Source organism: Pelobates fuscus, chromosome 1 (genome assembly GCF_036172605.1).
Source record: "Pelobates fuscus isolate aPelFus1 chromosome 1, aPelFus1.pri, whole genome shotgun sequence".
In the NCBI taxonomy this organism is placed as follows: domain Eukaryota; kingdom Metazoa; phylum Chordata; class Amphibia; order Anura; family Pelobatidae; genus Pelobates; species Pelobates fuscus.
This window is the reverse complement of record NC_086317.1, coordinates 217,737,359-217,758,814: the sequence shown is the minus strand read 5'-3', so window position 1 is coordinate 217,758,814 and position 21,456 is coordinate 217,737,359. Positions and strand designations below refer to the sequence as shown.

The following is a 21,456-nucleotide window of genomic DNA, read 5'->3' as shown; positions in this document are numbered from 1 at the left end:
TGATGTTTCAACATGATTTAATGTTTAGCTTATCTGTATATTAATTTTTGCCAAACCCAAATTAGAGGGGGGAAATGTCATGGAGGAACACTTTTGTTTTTTTCAGCTTAAATAAATCAATTTTTTTCATTTCGAAAAGTTACATTTACTTTACTAGAGAATATGGCATGTTTATCTAATGTCATTTTCCTGTCACACAGTGGCAGTAGTACAGTGGGTTCTGTGTTTCTTAGCGAGACAAGCAAATTGCAAAAAAAATATATTTCAATAATCCCTCCTCCTTGACTTATAAATGCGGGCTCCCTCAGTATTTTCTTGTCCCAGCACTGGGACGGACGAGTGGACTGCAAGAAGGAAGGCAGGCAGGTGAGGCGCACAAGCTGCTGTCATGGGGGATACAGTCTTAATAGCTCTCCGGGTTGTGAGCTAAAAGACACTGCTCAAGTAACTTGGGCCGCATTTGTGCTGTGGAGCTTCCCGGCGATTGGAGGCGTTGATGGGCCGTTCACTTATTGCGAGGCAGGCTTTGCGCTTGCGCACAGGGTTCTACTGCATGCCTGGGAGGACGTGCGTTTCACAGAGGTTCTGAATGTGCTACTGTGTATGAGCAGTTTCAAATCTCTGTTTTCGGTGCAAAATTTAAATTTTTAAGCTGTTCGAGCCATTATGTCCGCAGGGTGCGTTTCAGTTTGGGTCATACGGTGTTTTTTTTGTTTTTTTTTGTCCATCTCTCTGTGCCCTGTCGTGGTTTCCATTGTGGTTATCCGAGAGCACGTTTCTGGTATTAATTTTAGTGTATTTGACTGTGGCTTTCCTTCTGACCATCCAACTATCTTTGGCTTGGCTCCTGCCTATTCTGACTTCTATATTCCTTGACCCTTGGCTTGTTAATTGTTTCCATGGTTTCTGCGTTCTTGTCAATATCCTGTCGTGTTTTTTTTTTCTTCTTTCTTTTATACGTTGAGTCTGGCCATTCTAAGGCCCGGTAACACGTTTTAGGGTTTTCTTAAATTTTTACTTAAATTCTGCGCGTTGGGCATCAGCTATTCCTGACACCAATTAATTTTTTTTATACCTGTCTGTGGACATCTCAAAAGCCTTCAGCTTATATGATGGGTCTAACCTCTGTAGCAAGAAGAGCTCTGTGGCTGAGGTCATGGACGATGGACACTGCATCCAAAGCTGCTTTGTGTGAATTACCACTGGAAAGTAATAGGTTATTTGGGTCTCCATTGGACAAAGTGATAACAGATGCCAGACACCAAAAAAGCTCTGCCACAGGATAGTAGATACTCTTCTGGAAGTAGAAGAGGTCATCCAGATATGAGGATGGATTCTTTAATTTTTGCAAGCAACCTTGGGACAAATGGTTTAATGAAAATAATTCCAATAAACAGGACCAAAGGAAGAGATTCTGACACGGTAAAAATAGGAGGGAGACTCCCACGGCTTAACCAAGAATTGGAGAAGACTACTAAAAATCCCTGGATCCAGAACAAGATAAAGTTCACAGTAAAGCCAAGACCACAATTCCTGATTTCATCATACCCTTCTCGTGCCAGAACAGAATCTCTCCTGGCAGAGGCCATGTGATTTAAAAAAAATAAAATAAAAATATGATCGAGAAAGTAGAAAGAAAAGTAGAAGGCTAAAAAGTTTACTCAAGATTTTTGGTTCCTCGGCAAGATCATTTGGTTCGTCCTGTGTTAATATTGTTTCCATACAAAAATTTTCAGACAAAATTAACTTGTTAATGTTTTTTAGACCTAACTGTGACTCATTCTCCTGAAAAGATACTTCATGATGGCTTTAGATTTGAAAGACACATACCTCCATGTCCCTATGCCAATAGACACAAGAAGGTTTTTAAGATTTGCAATTTCCTCTGGAAAAAAGTGTAGGATTTTATCTGTTCAAAGCACTCCCTTTAAGGCTAGCTTCTGCCCTGAGGAGATTTATAAAGCTATAGCCATAGTACCCTATTTAGACGATTGGTTTCTCATAGCAAAATCACAACATAGTCTACAGGAGAATATTCAAATTACACTCTCTACCAAGGGATCATGGTTGGATTATCAACCAAGAAAAAATATCCGCTTCAACCCTCATCAGTTATTCAGTTCCTGGGTTTTATCGTAGATTCAAACACCCTAACTCATAATCTACCCCCTCTGAAGAGAAGGAAAATCCGAAAAGAAGTCTTGTTTCTTCAAAAGGAACTAACTTGCTCAGTAAGGAAAGCTATGAGCATTCTTTGCATTCTGACTCCATTAATCCCAGCTGTCAAGTGGGTAAAAGCAGCCGCAAGAGGCCTTCAATTGGAGATCCTTGAGCATTGGTCCAGAAGGAAAGAAGATTTAGACGTAATGTTCAGCCTTTCCACGCAAGTTCGAAAGCAGTTAACGTGGTGGGAAAAAAAAATCAAGATTCTTTTCTTTAGGTACCCTTTCCATCAGAGAGAAAGGATTGTCATGACAACGGACGCCTCAAATTTCGGATGGGAGGCTCACCTTTATTCTCACTTCTGCCAAGGGGTTTGGTCCCTGGAAGAGGCACGCAAGTCGTCAAATTACAAAGAACTAAAAGCACTGTTCTACGCTGTTTAGGAGTGCGAGCCTTGGATAACAAGAAAGGCCATAATGATGCAATCAGACCACATCACAGGGGTATCCTATTTGATTAAACAAGGGGCACCTGTTATGTGCAACCATTATAAATTAGGCACAAGAAGAATTAAAGTCTTTCGGCACTCCTATAAAAGGGTCAGAAAATATTATTGCGGACGACCTCAGCAGGGCTCATTGGTCACAGACTGGGCTTTTGAAAAACTTTTAAAGTCTCATAGGAAGTTTTTGTACACCAGAAGTGGATCTCGTGGTAAGACGATAAAATAGGAAAGTGTCAGTCTTCGCTTCCCAGTTGAGACAAGACGACCCTCAATTCCTGGCTGGGATGTAAATTCCATGGGATTTCAAACTGGTTTACCTATTTCCTCTGATGACTTTAATTCCATGAGTCCTTCAGAAAATCAGAGTAAACAAGGCAAGACTAATGGCGATCATTCCTTATTGGTCAAACAGGGCTTGGTTCTCGAATTAATGGCCTTGACCTACATGGAGCTGCAAGTGTCAACACAACTTCTAGAAAACAATCTAATCCCTATAGTCATTCCAGATGTTTCGATTAATGGCTTGGCTGCTGCAAGGATAATTCTACATGAACATGGCGTTCATGAAAACGTGTGTGTGTGTGTGTGTGTGTGTGTTTAACCTACTGCTAAACTACACAAGAAAGTCTACATAAAGGATTTACTTGAGAATTTGGAATATATACATTACATTGGTTGAATGGGTTAGGCAGTGGCTGAGTGACAGGCAAGAGGGTTGTAGTCAATAGAGTATATCCGAAGCAAGGTCTACAAGAGGACATAGTCTTAAATTAGAGGGGCAAAGGTTTAAAAATAATTTCAGGAAGTATTAATTTACAGAGAAGGTAGTGCATGCATAGAATAGCCTTCCAGCTGAAGTGGTAGAGGTTAACACAGTAAAGGAGTTTAAGTATGCATGGAATACGCATAAGGCTACCCTAACCTTAAGATAAGGCCAGGGACTAATTAAAGTATTACTAAAATTGGGCAGACTCGTTTGACCAAATGGTACTTATCTGCCGTTACATTCTATGTTTCCATGTTGTTGTTATTAATATTATTATTATTATTGGTATTTATATAGCACCAGCTAATTCCACAGCGCTTTACAATTTTTACAATAGATGAGGCAATTACACAGTGACACAGGAACAATAGGTAGATGAGGGCTCTGCTCAAACGAGCTTACAGTCTAGATGATGTTGGTGTAGAGATCATAACTGTCATCAAAGTTCTGTTAATACAATTGTCAAGTTTCTACAGTTAGGTTTTCTGTCCAGTCTTGGTGTCTCCACCCTGAAAGTTAAAGTGTCGTCTCTTAAACATTTTCTGGTCCAGGATTTTGCTTCACACTTGCTGTTTAGATTCCTTTAAAATCTGTTCATCTAAGGAGTCCTTGAAAAATCCTTTCACACCTTGGATTTACCAGTGGTGCTGAAAGCCTTATATGAGGCCCCCTTTGAACCACTGTAAGAAGTTTCTTTGAATCTACTATCTCTGAAGACAATCTTTCTGGTGGCTAGAACAACCGCCTTAATGAAACGCTGTGAACTCTGCTTATGCAGATAAAGCTTTAATTTCTCCAGTCCGTTTTGCCAAGTGGTTCTCAAGCCGAAGTCGTCTTTTTTTTTTTTTGCCCAACATTTTATGAAAGAGTCTGCCTACTGTTTACCTTGTTTCTGTGTTTCTGCATCTTCCGATCAGCGAAAAAATAGTATCTTCTAGATGTAAGAACTGCATAACAAATTTACATATACTGTATTTTCGCTGATTTCATGATATCAGATCATCTGTTAATTTTCAAGGAATAAATAGTCTCAAAGCCTTATGTTGCTTGATAGATTACCAATTACCATTAAATTGGCATACGTAAGGTGTTGGCTAACTTTACCATTTCCAGTAAAAGCCCATTCCACCAGGGCAATTGCTACTTCCGGGACGGTCAGATCCAATGCTTCACCAAAGGATATCTGCAAAGCTGCAACTTGATCGTCATTCAGCACGTTCATCAAACACTGCAGGCTAGACATCTTCTCCTCCGCAGAGGATGCTTTCGGGCCTAAGCTGCTCCAAGCTGTCGTTTTAGAAGACCCACCCTTTTGTCGACATTGTTTTGGGATCTTGCTATATTCCAGCTGTACTCTTGCCACTATATAACAGGAAAAACAGAAATTTTACTTTTCATAATTTCTTTTTTCCTTAATATAGTGGCAGTACAATTTCCCTCCCTTCATTTTGATAATAAATTTATGTTTGCATTTATGCTGGTCTCTGTATATGTTTTGCATTTACGCTGGTTTCTTGATATTTACTGAGGGAGTAAGGAAGAATTCCGCATTTATAAGGCAAGGAGGAGGGATTGTTTACATTTATTTTATTTTTATTTTGCAGTCTGCTTGTCCCTCTAAGAAATACAGATCCCACTGTACTACCGGTATGTTAAGGAAAAAAGAATTTATGGTAAGTAAAATGTCTGGGTTTTGAGAGCAGCAAGCATTATTTTTTTCTGTTTTCTGTTGAAAGCGATTTTGTATTGGTACTAGTTTAACAATCCCATTCATTTTTCTGTCATGTGAATATCTCCTTCCTTCCTTGAAGAATCGTACTGTAGCAACTCCGAGCCATGGGGTTTGGGACATGCGGGGAAAACAGTTCCACACTGGTGTGGAAATAAAGATGTGGGCCATTGCATGTTTTGCCACACAGAGGCAATGCCGAGAGGAAATTTTGAAGTAAGAAATTGTATTTATTTATTTATATATATATATTTTTTAAGGTTTGTGAATTGTTCTGTTCTGTTTAATTTCATAGGTTGATTCAACAAAGTAAAGAACAAATGTTAACTTATGTTATTTACCAAAGAACATATTCTGGATTAGATTTAGATTACATTTCAAAAAAGGAAATGTAAACATTAAATGACCCTTTACAGATATTGTTTAGGAAGGCTGTGTAAGTCACATGCAGGGAGATGTTACTAGGCCTGCATAAACAAAGAAATTTAACTCCCAAATTGCAGAGAATTGCGCAGTGTGACTGCAAGGGCATGATCTATACACCCAAACTGCTTTGTTAAGCTTAAGCTGTTTTTGTTGCCTTTAGGATCCCTTTAAGCCATCGCCCCTCCAACAACCCCCTACTAACGCACCTCTTTTGTACAGTAGCAAAACCTCTTTCAAATTATGTATCAATAAAGGTTAGTGCTTTATAGGGATTTATACTTGTGATCTTAACATACTAAACAAACATAGTGTTTGGATGACAGGGAAAGATTCAAGTATCCCTTCAGAATGAAAGTGAGACACAGTTTGTGCATAGTGAACAAACATGAGCACGTGACTCAGAACAATTGCATCCTCTTAAATGCCAGTTAGTGTAAGTTTACTGTTCCAATCTTAGCAGTGCTTGCCTTGGTAAAATAACACAGATTTATTAGCCTTTAATTTACCCTCCACATGCTAGAATTGTCAATTTCAATCATGATCACTTTGGTTACAAATGTTTTCTATAAGGTAAATATATATATGCATGGTTATAAACAAAACTTTATGCACTATAGATTGTGTTTTGTTTTAAAACCAGAGCTGGTATTAAATGTTAAACCTGTGCAGTTACGGTAAATGTTAACATCATCTCATCCGTTAAGTGACCTGGGTTCTGTAAGGGTTGTGAAATAAATGCAATGTCTTAACTTGTTGCCTGTCTTCTTTGGACAGTGTGGAATTGTTTACACGTGGTAGAGGTAAATGCTAAGTTGTCTCCCCACCCTGCTTCCTTTTCATTAAATAGGGCATTCACAGACCAGCTTCGTAAGATTTCCAAGGATGCAGGGATGCCCATCCAAGGCCAGCCATGCTTCTGTAAATATGCTCAGGGGGCTGATAGTGTGGAACCCATGTTCAGACACCTCAAAAATACTTACTCTGGGCTCCAGCTCATTATTGTCATCCTGCCAGGAAAAACCCCTGTATATGGTAAGTAAATCCATTGCTAAAATAATCTACTTTTCAAACAGGTGTACATTGAAGTGAGGTTCATACTCTGTTTTTGTTTAAAATAAATAAAATAAAAATAGCTTGAGTTAAAGGGACTCTCCAGTGCCAGGAAAACAAACCGTTTTCCTTGCACTGCAGTTCTCCTCTCCCTCCCACCCCCCCATCCCAAGTTGCTGAAAGGGTTAAAACCCCTTCCGTGACTTACCTGTATCCAGCGCCGATGTCCCCTGGCACTGGGTCAGGCTCCGTTTACGCTCCAGCTGACGTCGGCGGGGGACACCCATTGTGCATGCGATGCCGGCGGTGGGGGGAGACCGCACGCGCATAAGACCTCACCATAGGGAAGCATTGAATAATGCTTTCCTATGGGGATTTCAGCGATGCTGGAGGTCCTCACATAGCGTGAGGACGTCTAGCGTCTTTATAACACACTTTTCATGTTCTATGTTCGACAGCCACTAGAGGAGGACTTAAACCTTTAAGGTAAATATTGCCGTTTACAAAAACTGCAATAATTACACTTGCAGGGTTAAGGGTAGTGGGAGTTGGCACCCAGACCACTCCAATGGGCAGAAGTGGTCTGGGTGCCTGGAGTATCCCATTAAAGGCCAAATGACTGACTAAACCATTCATATGACCTGAAAGGACGCAACAATTTTCATTACATTAAAATACAATATCCTGTGAAAATATAAAGTATAGTTAGATTTATGTTTGTTCTTAGTCTGTCCTTTTAATTTCAACAGACTGAACAAACTATCTAGGCAAATTATATTTCATAGAAGGAAAATCCCTCCTCTTCCTTTATTAAAAACAAACGTGTTTTTTTTCTTTCTTTAAGCTGGATGATCATTTAATTCACTTGTTTGTGCCATACAGTGTGCTGCATTGTAAGTGAGGTAGTCTTTTCATTGTATAATTTTCCCTTTTTGATTAACAGCAGAGGTAAAGCGCGTTGGGGACACATTGCTAGGAATGGCCACTCAGTGTGTTCAAGTGAAGAATGTAATAAAAACATCTCCTCAAACTCTCTCAAACCTGTGCCTAAAAATTAATGTCAAACTCGGAGGGATTAACAATATTTTAGTCCCACATCAACGGTAAGTTATGTTTGTAGTTGTTATGGTCATTGAAGACTTGTATAGGAAGATAAAGCTTTATCTTGGCCTTTTACGATAGCTCCATATGATTTTGCTTATTCATATCTGATTAATTCAAAATCACTGAGAAATGTTTATTCTTTGCATCATGTGGTTTGAATTGTATTACAGTATCTTGGAAACTATGATCTTATAAAGTGCGTGCGTGTGTGCGTGCGTGCGTGTGTGCTTAGTAAATATCTGTGAGACTGCAGTACTCTGAGGATTAGAGCCTCTGCCAGTAATAGTCCCCATAGAAATGCATTGATTGGCGTTTTGCTACACATGCGCACTAACCTCCAATGCTTTTCTATGGGATAGAACTGGATTGGCTGAGATTGAGATTGATTCTCAACCATAGAGGCAGAGCCAGACTCCAGTGCGAACCACAGTGAAACCAGTGCGGTGATGGAGAAAAACTACCTATGAACTCTATTCTGAGAGGGGTTGGTAACTTAAAACATATAGTCCAGCACTATAGTATTATAAATAAGTTTGTATTCGTAACACTATAGTGTTAATTTAAATGTAAAAACAAAACACAATAAAAGGAATCACCAGTCCAAATTTATATTATGTGTGAAACCTGTTTCTTGTACCTACCAAAGCATCCCCATAAGTCTGGAAATTTCAGTAAAAGGGGTGAAAAATCTTTGGTAAGCATAAAAATAAGTGCTGATAATCCAAACAAAAAATGTTCAATAAACTTTCCCATGATGCTCCAGATGGTAGTTGTAAAGTAGCTTGAAAGTCGTCTTAAAGGACCACTCTAGGCACCCAGACCACTTCAGCTTAATGAAGTGGTCTGGGTGCCAGGTCCAGCTAGGATTAAACCTTTTTTCTATATTTATAATAAGGTTATATATTTATAATAAGGTATAATAATGTTTATAATAAGGTTAATCCAGCCTCTAGTGGCTGTCTCATTGACAGCCGCTAGAGGCGCTTGCGTGCTTCTCACTGTGAAAATCAGTGAGAAGACGCCAGCGTCCATAGGAAAGCATTATAAATGCTTTCCTATGAGACTGGCTGAATGCGCGCGCCGCTCTTGCCGCGCATGCGCATTCAGCCGAGGAGGAGGAGGAGGAGGAGAGTTCCCCGCCCGGCGCTGGAGAAAGAGGTAAGTTTAACCCCTTCCTCCCCCTAGAGCCCAGCGGGAGGGGGTCCCTGAGGGTGGGGGCACTATAGTGCCAGGAAAATGAGTATGTTTTCCTGGCACTATAGTGGTCCTATAATTAGGGCCTGTCCACCGTGAAACGCAAGATAAGTGTATCATGTCACAGGGTAAAGAGAAACTGAATGTGACAATGTTTATGATCCTCTGCTTTTCACTATTGCTCACCAGATATCCTTGCTTTACTTAAGGGACACTATAGTCACTAAAACAACTTTCTTAATGAAGCAGTTTTGGTAAATTATTTTGTTTATGCAGCCCTTGTCACACTTTCCTACATGTGACTTACACTGCCTTCATAAACACTACCTGTAAAAGTGATCTAATGTTTACTCTTCCTTTATTCCAAATTTAGTTTAATTTAGATTTTTTTTTTTTTTTTTTAATATCTCCTGCTCTCTAAATGGCCTGCTGCACCTTACAGGAGCCTCCTGTATGTAATTAAAGGTAAATTTACAGAGCAGAAATCTTTTTATAGGGACACTATAGTCACCAGAACAACTACAGCTTATTGTAATTTTTCTGGTGAGTAGTGGTGAATAATTTCCTTCTGGCTTTTTGCCTCAAACACTGCCTTTTTAGAGAATATGCAGTGTTTACATTACAACCAAAGGATACCTCCACTGGCCACTCCTCAGATTGCTACTAGAGGTGCTTCCTTGAGCAGTGTTGTACACTGAATGGCAGTACTGCACAGACTCTGAACTTTTCTCATAGAGATGCATTGATTCAATTCATCTATATGAGGAGATGCTGATTGTCCAGGACTGTGTTTGGCTTGGGCTGGCTCTGCCCCTAATCTGCCTCCTTGACAGTCTCAGCCAATCCTATGGGGAAGCAGTCTCAGACCACCACTTCTGATTATGTCATCAGGCAGATCAGGGGCAGAGCCAGCAGCTGCAGACTTGAATACAATTAAGATTTTACTATATTTAGGGAGTAATGGGGAGATAAGGGCGGCTAGATGGTGGTTTTAACACTATAGGGTCAGGAATAGAGGTTTGTGTTCCTAACCCTATAGTGTTTCTTTAAGGAAAGTTGCATCTGATTGAAAGTGACAGTCTGCATGACAAAAAAAAAAACCTGGTTTCAGTCACAGCCAGGGGATGTGATGCAACGTGCTTCATAAACAAAACCAAAGTAATTTAACTCCTAAATGGTAAAGAATTGAACAGTGAGACTGCAGGGGCATGATCAATACACCAAAACTGCCAAAAGTTACGTACACATCCTGTTTACTAAAAAAAAGAAAAATGTGCAACTGACTCGTGTCATGATGATAATGTTTGCGTTAATATGCCTGTACCTGCTATTGTGGCATAGAAGGCTTGTCTGCATACCGTATAGCACGAAAATAAAGAATTAAAAAAATAAAATAAAATAAAAAATACACTAAAACTGCTTCATTAAGCTAAAGCTGTTTTGGTGATTATATTGTTAATTTTAATGTCATTTGTTTTATTTTGCTATGTATTTGATTGTTTTTATTGGGCGAAATGTTCTTACAGCAATATAAAAAATTACAAGAAAAACCAAATGGTCAAAAACATAGTTTATTGCAAAGAGCTTGGTGGGTTTTTCTGGGAATTTTATTTATATACTTTTTTAAGAAAAATAAAAATGTGGGCACAAGAATGTAAATACAGTGTTTTAATGTTTGTATAATGCCTCTCCCTGTTAGAACAAAGTGTGACCTACAACGTTTGCTGTTAAATATGGGGAAAAGTTTGATTGATTTCAAGATTTTACAATTCTTCTGCTGTGATTAGAAAGGATGGAATAGAGCTTTTGCACATTTTATCTACACTCATTGGCTAAGCTTAAAGAAATGGAGGTCTTTGTTTTGTTAGTATTGTTTCATTAAGAGCAATGCATTTGTCTTTTAGGCCATCTGTTTTCCAACAACCTGTGATCTTCTTGGGAGCGGATGTCACGCACCCTCCTGCTGGGGATGGCAAGAAACCCTCAATTGCTGCTGTAAGTAGTCTTCGTCCTAGGTTTGCATAATCTGTTCTCGGGTACTTAACAAGATTTTCAGCATTGGTGAAAATTTCACACACTTTGAAATGCAGTTGTCTTAATATATGAAGAATGATTGAGCTAAGAGAGAGACCCTTTTTATCTATCCAATTAAGCTAGCACTTTAAGTCAGAGAATTCATTAAATTGCCATGTGAATTCCGAATTTTTGCCATCTAGCATAAGGTGCATTGTAGTTCTTTTCATCCTCCATCTTAAACTTGCTTGGTCTGGTTTGTCTTTTTTCTGTTTTTTTTTTTCAGTTTAAAAGCCATTGTAAAATTTAATACAGCTGCAGAAAATGTTGTCTTAGTAATACATTTAGTTGAATAATGTCTCCAAATCCTCAAATGTGCTTTTTGGTTTTAGGTTGTAGGCAGTATGGATGCACACCCTAGCCGCTACTGCGCTACAGTCAGAGTACAGCGTCCTCGACAGGAAATCATACATGATTTGGCATCAATGGTGAGGGAGCTGTTGATACAGTTCTATAAATCCACACGTTTCAAACCTACCCGGATCATCTTTTACCGAGATGGTGTTTCTGAGGGTCAGTTCAGACAGGTTAGTGTTTTTTTTATTTTATTTTTATATTAAGAATTTTTAATTGTATTATATCAATGATGAGAGAGCATATACTCCCACATTTTAAGTGCAACATGTAAAACATTGACAATAGGTGCACAAGTAAGAAACTGGAACATCAGATCACCATAGGAACAACAGAACACTATAGTCTCTGTCTTAAGAATAGTGTCAGCTGTGAGTTTAAGGAAAGTCAAGCTAGGTCAAATGGTTTAAATAACTAAACTGTGGTGCCGCTGGATACCATTAATATTAAGAAAAGAACAGAAATCCCTGCAATGCTAAAAGAGTAATTGCTATGGATTTGCAGAATTTCCGACAGCCTTTAGTCATCTTATGTCACAGGTAGGCAACTATAGACAGTCTTTTTCCATGCAGGACACAGTTTCACTTCTCGCTCCACAAAATACTGCACGGGCTTAATGCAAGTGATCCGGATTTTGTCTGCAGTACCATTACGCCTCACGTACTTGAGTCCAGGCATTAAAGGAAGCCTATGTCCAAGGATCCCCCCACTCAAAGTGGCAGGATCGTGCTCCCGTGGGAGCCCTGGGGCATGGAGAACCCATGGAGAGCCCAGAGGGAGAACAATAAGATAAAGCGGCATCTTGGGATTTTAGTATATTAAGTGAGGTAGGGATATAATTCTGAAAGCTGATGCGGTGCCATAGCGCCTGGCAGAGCTCCTCAAATTTTGCATTGAAACATTCCCTTCATCTCTGGCTCTCTGTTGTGGAAGCATTTGCCATGGCACCATCTTAGAATCATCACACAGTCTCGGGAACAGCAGGAATTGATTCTGATATGCAGAGATGCAAGCCTGACACTCAAGATTGATGGAAGTGTATCTTAGTAAATCCAGTAAATTTGAGCTACAATTAAGCAAAATCTCACTGCATACAAAAAGAGAAGTCCTGCGCTCACTCACATCACTACTGGGCCGGCAGCAATGACTACAGTACACATCAGCCGTAATATATAGTAAAAAAACAAAGAAAATAAAGTTACCTGCACTCTCTCCTTAATCCCTATGTATATTTAGACAAATGGAGGTCATTTAGTTGCTCCAATGGCCATTGGAGGGAATGCCCGCCTGCCAACGTCAAGGCACCCCCCTAAGCGACACTGACCCTTCAGCCTGCTTCCTTGAGCTTCTGGCAAAGATATCTCTAATGAGACAGAGAGGGGTATTTTTTTTTATATACACCCCTATTTACTTATTAACCCTTAATAGGGAACACATGGGATGGGCAGCAGCATTGTAACAAGGCTGTGTGATACAAAGTAAATACAAAAAGAGAAGTCCTGCGCTCACTCCCAACACTACTGGGCCGGCAGCAATGACTACAGTACACATCAGCACCAATATATAGTAAAAACCAAAAAAAATAAAGTTACCTGCGCTCTCTCCTTAATCCCTATGTATATATAGACAAATGGAGATCATTTAGTTGCTCCAATGGCCTCCAAAATCTCACTGCATGCTGCCCTGCGTGAACAGCAGAACAAAACTTCAGCTTGAGGGAACTCAATAAGCCTGAATCACATCACACAGCCAAATACTTACACCGTCCAGTTTCTTCTGCCTAGTGAGACCGCCGATCTGATTTATGGTGTGCTTCATTTTCCTGAATCCCCATTACCCCACCTGAACCGGTCCCCGATGGGGAACCTATTTCTTCAGCCTTCTAAAATGTAAAATAAATAATCTTAAACATTCAAGCAAGGCATAGTGTGTGATGCTTGCAAGCTTGCCCTGTCTGTCATTGAATAACATCGGAAAGGAGAAGTAAATTAATTCCTCATTTACGCCTAAGCATCTGAACTTTTTATATGGTTTAACATGTGCACTAAAATTATCTTCCTGATATCGACAAACCATTAGTTACACGCACTGCACATGTTACGTCAACACTGATTTCTATTAGTTTGCTGTAACTTTTGTGGCATCCATTTCATAAAAGCCATTTCTTTAAGAACATTTTTAAAGGACCACTCTAGGCACCCAGACCACTTCAGCTTAATGAGGTGGTCTGGGTGCCAGGTCCCTCTAGGATTAACCCTTTTTTTTTATAAACATAGCAGTTTCAGAGAAACTGCTATGTTTATACTGAGGGTTAATCCAGCCTCCAAAACCTCTAGTGGCTGTCTCATTGACAGCCGCTAGAGGCGCTTGCGTGCTTCTCACTGTGAAAATCACAGTGAGAGCACGCAAGCGTCCATAGGAAAGCATTGTAAATGCTTTCCTATTACGACCGGCTGAATGCGAGTGCGGCTCCTGCCGCGCATGCGCATTCAGCCGATGACGTCGCAAGGAAGAAGGAGAGGAGGAGGAAAGCTCCCCGCCCGGCGCTGGAGAAAGAGGTAAGTTTAACCCCTTCCTCCCCCCAGAGCCCGGCGGGAGTGGGTCCCTGAGGGTGGGGGCACCCTCAGGGCACTCTAGTGCCAGGAAAACGAGTATGTTTTCCTGGCACTAGAGTGGTCCTTTAATGCACCTACAGAGTACAGGTTTTTTTTTTTTGTTTTTTGCCTGTACATATTTTATTGGGAGTAACTTTAAGGTAGTAGCATTTATTTATTTTTGTGAAGGGGATAAAAATCTGTTTCAAATAAATTCCTTTAATGTATTTGTGTGTTTTCAAGCAGGTGTTATATTACGAGCTGCTAGCGATCAGAGAAGCATGTATTAGTCTTGAAAAGGACTACCAGCCAGGAATTACATACATTGTGGTGCAAAAACGTCATCACACAAGGCTTTTCTGTGCAGACCGAACTGAAAGAGTAAGTATTGTTTTTAAATATTATATTACCATCTCCTTCCATAAGAATAAAGAAAAAAAAATACCCAACGTATCCTAAAGTATTTCCGAAACATACAAGCATACTTCTCCTGTTTGGGATTATTTGCATATGTCTTGGAGTACAAGGACATAATCTTTTAGCTATTTGAGTAAATATCTCTTCTGTCCACTGTAATGATCAGGGACCTTGTCATATGCGTAACTTCATTAGTAGTTTGAGTTTTAAGATTTCAGTGTATTGTATAATTTTTTGTTGAATCACCCTACATCTTTCTAGAGGATCTTCTTGCACACTTGCTAATATCTCAGCAACAAACAAAAATGTAATTTTTAATGGTGCAAAAGTTCCAGTTATTTGCAAAGGCAAGCATATGGTTACTTTTCTGCAGTTTGATGCAAACATTCAGTTTTTAACAGTCTATAGTATCGACATGCTCAAAACTCCCACTTGCAGCTAACATATATAGTTTAATATTATGAGGTTGTAATCCACAGGCAAACCAAAGCCTCTATTGCCGCTCGTGCTTTCTCTTGCCTTAGGGATCCTAATATTTGAAGTGTTGGCAAATATAATTAAACGTACTGTTGGACCGGAAGTTCTTCTTCATGAAGATATTGACAACATCTGATTCTTTCTTACATTGGTGCTGGTTTTAACATTACTGCAAAACATTATCTACTGTTCAAAATCTGACCCATACTTTGATTTTTCAAGGCTGATGGTCAAGTGCTACTGCTAGTACTACACCTATTGTCAAACTATTCATGGGTGTCTTCATATGCAACACTTTTGAGGATTCTGTCTGTTTACCTTTTCTGAATTTTTTTTGTATTCTCTGGAGTTATGTATAAAAATTATAATTTGCACCAATATTGTGCAATACTGCACAAATTTCCCCTGGTTTTATCTTAAGGATAAAACTGTTACTCTACCTTCATACGTTGAAGACATTTTTTCTGCAGATTACATTCACAAATTAGACAAATTATTATTACTGGAAAAAAGAAGCATTTACAATGTGTTTTTGTTTAATTAAAAAAAAAAAAAAGGAAGACTGGCTGGGTTGGGATATGGGGGAGGGGGAAATGGGATATTTTAGTGCAGCTGGAGAGAGAAACAATATGGAACAGGATTTTTTTTAGGGATTAGATTGGAGCAAATAGGAAAAGTTAAATAAAAATGTAAAAAAAAAAGTGTTGCATTTATTTTTTTTATAATTATTAACCCCTGTGTACTGTAAACATTGTTTCTTGGCTCTGATGCACAGCATGGCTGTGTCTTATATGAATGTGTCTTATAGGAATGCTGCTTGTTCATAGTCAATCTCTTTATCTGTATATCAGGTTGGGAGAAGTGGAAACATCCCAGCTGGTACAACGGTGGACACGGATATCACACATCCATACGAGTTTGACTTTTACCTCTGCAGCCATGCTGGAATACAGGTGTGTTTTAGTACATTGCATACATTGATATATTCCATAGCTTGTTTAGTAGAACTATAATTTAGACATAAGGTGATACTCACTAAATTTATACTAAATTTAAGACTGTTTGGCATCTGTCACATTTGTATTTCATTCTACTAATTCCAGCAGAAAACTGTCAAATGAGTTAAATCATGCTATGACTCACATCCTCCCTACTCACCACCTGAAAATACACCGGATAAGCGCTAGTGTCAACGGAGTATAGATATAATGGCAAACACTTAAATAAGGGTTACCCTCAACCCCTTACTGAAACAATATGCACAAAATCTAGGTTGTGCCGATATGAAGTCCAATTAGTCCACAATTGCTGGAGTCAAGACTTCAAATGGTGGAAGTATGTGGAATAAAAGCTGGAAATAACCAATGATGGTGCAGAGCGTATGGAACTAGGTGCAGGACATACAACAATAATATATATGGTATATCGCTCTCATTTGAGAAAGTGATAAGACCAGCTCTGAGTTGAATAGCCTGCAGCGGTACAAACCCCCCTGATGGATATGTAGGGGGCTGGTCACTCAATGTATAGTTTAATATATAAAAGATAACAGCAAACAAATAGTGCTCACTGTAAGCAATGTAATAATTATTGTAAAAGTAAGAATATTCTACTCAGTAGTAGTGGAGCAGTAGATCCTGCTCAGATGGTAGCGCTTGGGTGGTATAATCCCCACCAGGTTTATAATTTTGCATAGATCCTTCAAGCAGTAGTATTCAAAGTTTCCTTATTAGGTAAGTATTTTAGTACCAGGAACAGAAGAAAATAAAATAATAATTAAAGCATCTAAAAGCCTAAAAAGTGTAATAAATGGACAAGCACAACTAGTAGTGAATGCCAACTATACTTTGATTAAAACACACCGTTTTTTTGCCAACTGGGAGGCTTTCTCAAGGGTAGATCTACATTTTACCTTCGGTTCTGTTGTTTGCTTCAACAGCATTGTGTGTAATTACATTTAAGTGAACAGGAGATAAGAACTTCTAAAGAAAACCGTTTCCTGTAAGATACGATTGAAAATTAAAACTTTAATTGATGCTGTGAGCGTTACTGGCAGGGAAGGTGTGACAGGGGCTGTATAAAGGGATTTAACTCCGAAATGGCAGATAATTGAGCAGTGAGACTGAAGGGTCATGGTCTATACACCAAAACCGCACTAGAGTACAGTTGTTTTTCACTCAGTCTTGTTAGGTTGGAATTGCTGATGTATTCTGCTGGAGAAATAGGAAAAAAAAACAAATCTCTTATTTTAGAATGTAAGACTGTATTATTTTCTTTTCTTTACTCCTATCTGATGGCATTTGTTTTAACATAATTGTTTTTAAACACTAGCAGCTACATACAGCATTTAACCAATTATACATGTTTTGTTGATATTCTGTCTCAACGCAGGGTACCAGCAGGCCCTCTCACTATCATGTTTTATGGGATGATAACTGCTTTACAGCGGATGAACTCCAGTTGTTGACCTACCAGCTGTGCCACACATACGTGCGCTGCACGCGCTCAGTCTCCATACCTGCACCTGCCTACTATGCCCATCTTGTGGCATTTAGGGCACGGTACCACCTGGTTGACAAGGAGCATGACAGGTAACTTGGCTATTGATTAGTCAGCAATGAGTTCATTGGGGTGCCATAATACAATGCAAGGTCAGCTCATATTGACATCTATAAGACCATAGTAATACATGTAATCTAGACCATGGTTTCTTAATCCATTATGCATGTGTTCCATGGTAGATTATGCAGTATGCAGGTATTTGAGAGACCTTGTTGATCTTGGATGTACTAGAGAAAAAAATATTAAAGTTAGAAAACTTGCACTTTCTACGTGGCTGAGGACGATTCCAGTTTTGTAATTTGAACGCTACTGAAAGGTCGGTTTGTACAAATGCCTTTTTGGTTAGTGGTGGCATGAAGGCATTTAAAGCCAATCTTTTGATACATGGGATCATTTGTTTTGAAAGACAAATACACTACATGCAAAAGTAGTTATGGTTCTGATTGATTTGGCTTTCTCCACTACAAGTGTTTAGCGGTGTTAGAGATGAACTAGACAGCCATGCAGTCTCTTTAGAATGAGATATTGATCCTTTTGATCTTGAGATATTTTTACTGCAAACTTCGTTATGGAGGCCACTAGGAAAAAAATAATAATTGGGATATGTTTTAGCCTTAGTATAGTGGCTTAAGCATTCTTTAACTATGTTTTACAGCTGAAAACCTACATCTTTCACAAGCCTGTGTTGATTTCTTCTGCAAATAGTAATCTAAAACTCAAAGCTTTCTAGTTTAAAGGAGTGTTACCTCCCAAAGATCACACTGTTTTTTTGTTTTTTTCTTGTAGTTTAAGTTATTTATTTTTTTGTTTGTTTTTTACTTTTGGGAGCAACATAGATAGATTTAACATTTTTCTAGGTCATGTTTATAGGTATAAAATCAAACAAAAATGTTCTGTATAGTTGCATGTCATATGAATTTCACCTGTTGGTAAAGGGGAAAATTTTAATACAAGACCATGATTTCCTGTAAGCATGTGTTAAGTTGTTTTCTTTAGGATGTTGCTATTCCACTTTTTTTTTTTTTTTTTTTTAAAGCTTAATTTCATAAAAAAAAAAGTTTGTAAGCTATATGGTTGAATTTTTATTTTTTTCAGTGCCGAAGGAAGCCACGTATCTGGACAAAGCAATGGACGGGACCCACAAGCCCTAGCCAAGGCTGTGCAGATTCACCAGGACACCTTACGCACCATGTACTTCGCATGAAAGCGACCTTACCCCCAAAACACGCACAGGTTTGACTTACTGCAAGCAATCCGAAGGATCTGCCACGTGGGTTCCAGGGCTTAAGAGGGTGGTTCCCTATCAAGGGCATTGCCCTTTCTAACTCTCCCCAGTGCTCCCTTCTAGCTTGCACTGAAGCCCAGGAGCAGTTGATTGAAGGGAGGGTTAGTCCTCGGCATAGAAGATCATGATGAACAGCACTATTATGCAATATAAAACCAGCCAACTGCTAGATCGTTGTAATGGAGCCTCCACTTGGATGCACTGCTTTTGTTTTGTCTTTGTTACTTTCCATTATTTTAACCCTTTTATGCCTTTACCTCAATTTGCTCTGCAGCCCTAGCTGTCTTTGCAAGGAAACAAAAAAAATGTAACTAGAAAATAGTAAGGGTGTATGTGGTACGCTTGGATGGAGATTTTATATATTTCTCCTCATACACTGCTGTATTTGACTGGTGGGGGAAGTAGCACCATTTTACTTATAGCAGTGTAATGTAATCCTGATGTCCTTAAATGTATTTAATGTATTGCTTATTTTTCAGAGACAAGTGATGCTAAAGTGTGAGAATGTAAAGTATACATGGCCATGAACTTTTACCACCTTTGGTGGCATAGGGAATGACTTGCAGTAGCACAGGAAAATTAAAATATACAAGCAGCCCTTCTTGTGTGAATGTCAAGGTATGCGAGTGTTGTATAAATGTGGCGTATGAGTAAATCTAGCTAATTATAAAAGAGGATGAAGAATGTTGTTTAAAAGCGTAGGTCTGCTTCCCCCCCCCCCCCCCCCATTTACCCTCACACCTTTTTAATAGGTGTCTTCAGTACTGCTGTTGTATGTGTACTACTTCCCAACCCCAGTGCGTCTGTCGGTCTATTCAAACTATAGTTTGCTGGTAGATATCATGACTACATGTGCACAATGCTAAGGCTCTCCATCTGACCATATCACCTCTAACCTACCACCGAAGTTGCAAGTTAAGCCAGGTAAAGAGTGCTTAGTATTGATCTACACATGTCTTTCTTGTGCTGCATCTACACCTTTCCACCTCACTACTAGAAACTTACTGTAACAATTGGAACATGGATGCCTACTTATTCAGGACATTACTGTTTGAGCTAGTGAGGGCTGCACAGCATTGTGACCACCCTGCATATATAAATATAAAATTACAGTTGTGTTTTTAAACTCTACTGCATTCTTTCAGGAAATGCTTCAATGCACGCTGCTAGTTATAGCAACATCTAGTGTAGAAAGGTGAAGATGCAGCATTTTCTACTGTTTCTTTAAACAGTAGACTTCCTTTCTTCTTCTTGTCAATTTTATTTTTGCTCCTATATACTTTCAGTTACATGTTGTAATGTAAAACTTTTCCAGTCATTTTTTAAAAATATTTATTAGAGTAATAACACTTAATTTAATTATTTCAGAACGTATTATTGGCAAACCATTTTCCTTATATTTTTTATTTTTTTTGCTTGTTAGGGAACTGTAATGTTGTAAATGACGCTTTTCGTTTTATTTAGCTGATTATAGTGCAATAAGCAGAAATTAATTTTAATTCCCACACTGCCAATGGGATCTGCAGAGCATTGCATAAAAGCCTTAATTATGAAAGGGAAGTGTCAAAGTAGCCTTGGTGGTATTATTTTAATAATCTATATAACACTGACATTTTCTTGAAAGTGTTGTCTACACTTTAATTGTGAAATATTACAAGAAACCGGTTTCCAACAGTGTGAATTGTGCAATGTTTGGTACTTTTGCTTTAAATACCAAGTAGTTTTTTATTTTTTTCCCCTACGGACCAATATATAAATATATATATATGAATTCTTGATTGTAGTTTGTACACGGATACAGGAGTGCATATTGTATGTGCATAATGAAGTTCATTTTACTGGGTGAAAGTAAAGTGAGATCATTGAATTTAATTTACCCAATGTCCTAATGAAGAAACCTCATTTCAGTCAATGAAAGTCCAACACTCTCCATGGACCAATGCAGCTACTAGATTAGAATTTTGCAATCACACGTGACTGATCTTCTGTCTATTTTAACACCACCAGATTTTGTATTTATATGCATTGCAGTTTACTTCTAAAGGCAGCTGTATTTGGTAGCAAATATACATGGAATTTGTGGAGGGAAAACGGTTCAATAAATTGGAAATGATTGGTTAGCATGTGTGTCTGCTTTTCCTTTCATCATTACAGAAACAGTCTCTTGTTTGCTCAGCACTTTAGAACTCTCCTGGTTAAATATGTTAAGAATTTTTTAGACTTGGTTATGTTGGGCCAAATTCAGATTGAATACATAGATGATTTCCAATGTAATATGACTAATCATGCCAGTTTAACAAAAGCTCTTTAAAAATGGAAGGGGTGGTATAGTTGCCTTGCATGCTTTCTTTCTGGTTAAATCTGTTTAACTAGCAATTATACCAAACTATTTTTTCAGGGGGACTGGTGTATTTCTCTTATATTTACACACATTATCTAATGCCAAATAACAGCAGTTTTTTTTTTTTGTTTTTTTTTATCTTAATTATTTTCCTTCTCGACATAAAAGAGAGAACGCATGTTGGTGTAGGAACAGTTATGTACAACCGTGTCACCCCAGATCTTTTAGAAATAATAAATCACAGCTACACTGCTGTAAAATAGAACACTTACCAACAGAACAAGTTTTCCCAGAGCATGATACACAACTTAAAATACATTTAAAGGGACACTCCAGACCCCTAAGGAACATTTTTGCTGAAAAGCTTTGTGGGAAGAGTGTCATTTCAAGCAGACAACCGATCCTGTTTGGTTAGC

At 38.7% G+C, this 21,456-nt stretch overlaps 1 protein-coding gene across 1 annotated transcript in view; it reads left to right on the top strand.

The window, feature by feature from the left end:
* Positions 1-20,819, top strand: part of AGO3 (argonaute RISC catalytic component 3) — a 76,844-nt gene extending 56,025 nt beyond the window's left edge. The window contains exons 11-19 of the mRNA XM_063454724.1: positions 5,246-5,379; positions 6,437-6,621; positions 7,583-7,742; positions 10,842-10,932; positions 11,343-11,537; positions 14,202-14,339; positions 15,704-15,805; positions 17,244-17,443; positions 18,510-20,819. Coding sequence (XP_063310794.1) covers positions 5,246-5,379; positions 6,437-6,621; positions 7,583-7,742; positions 10,842-10,932; positions 11,343-11,537; positions 14,202-14,339; positions 15,704-15,805; positions 17,244-17,443; positions 18,510-18,618 — 1,314 coding nt within the window. The 3' untranslated portion in view covers positions 18,619-20,819. The remainder of the gene's footprint in view (positions 1-5,245; positions 5,380-6,436; positions 6,622-7,582; positions 7,743-10,841; positions 10,933-11,342; positions 11,538-14,201; positions 14,340-15,703; positions 15,806-17,243; positions 17,444-18,509) is intronic.
* Positions 20,820-21,456: the final 637 nt, after the last annotated feature.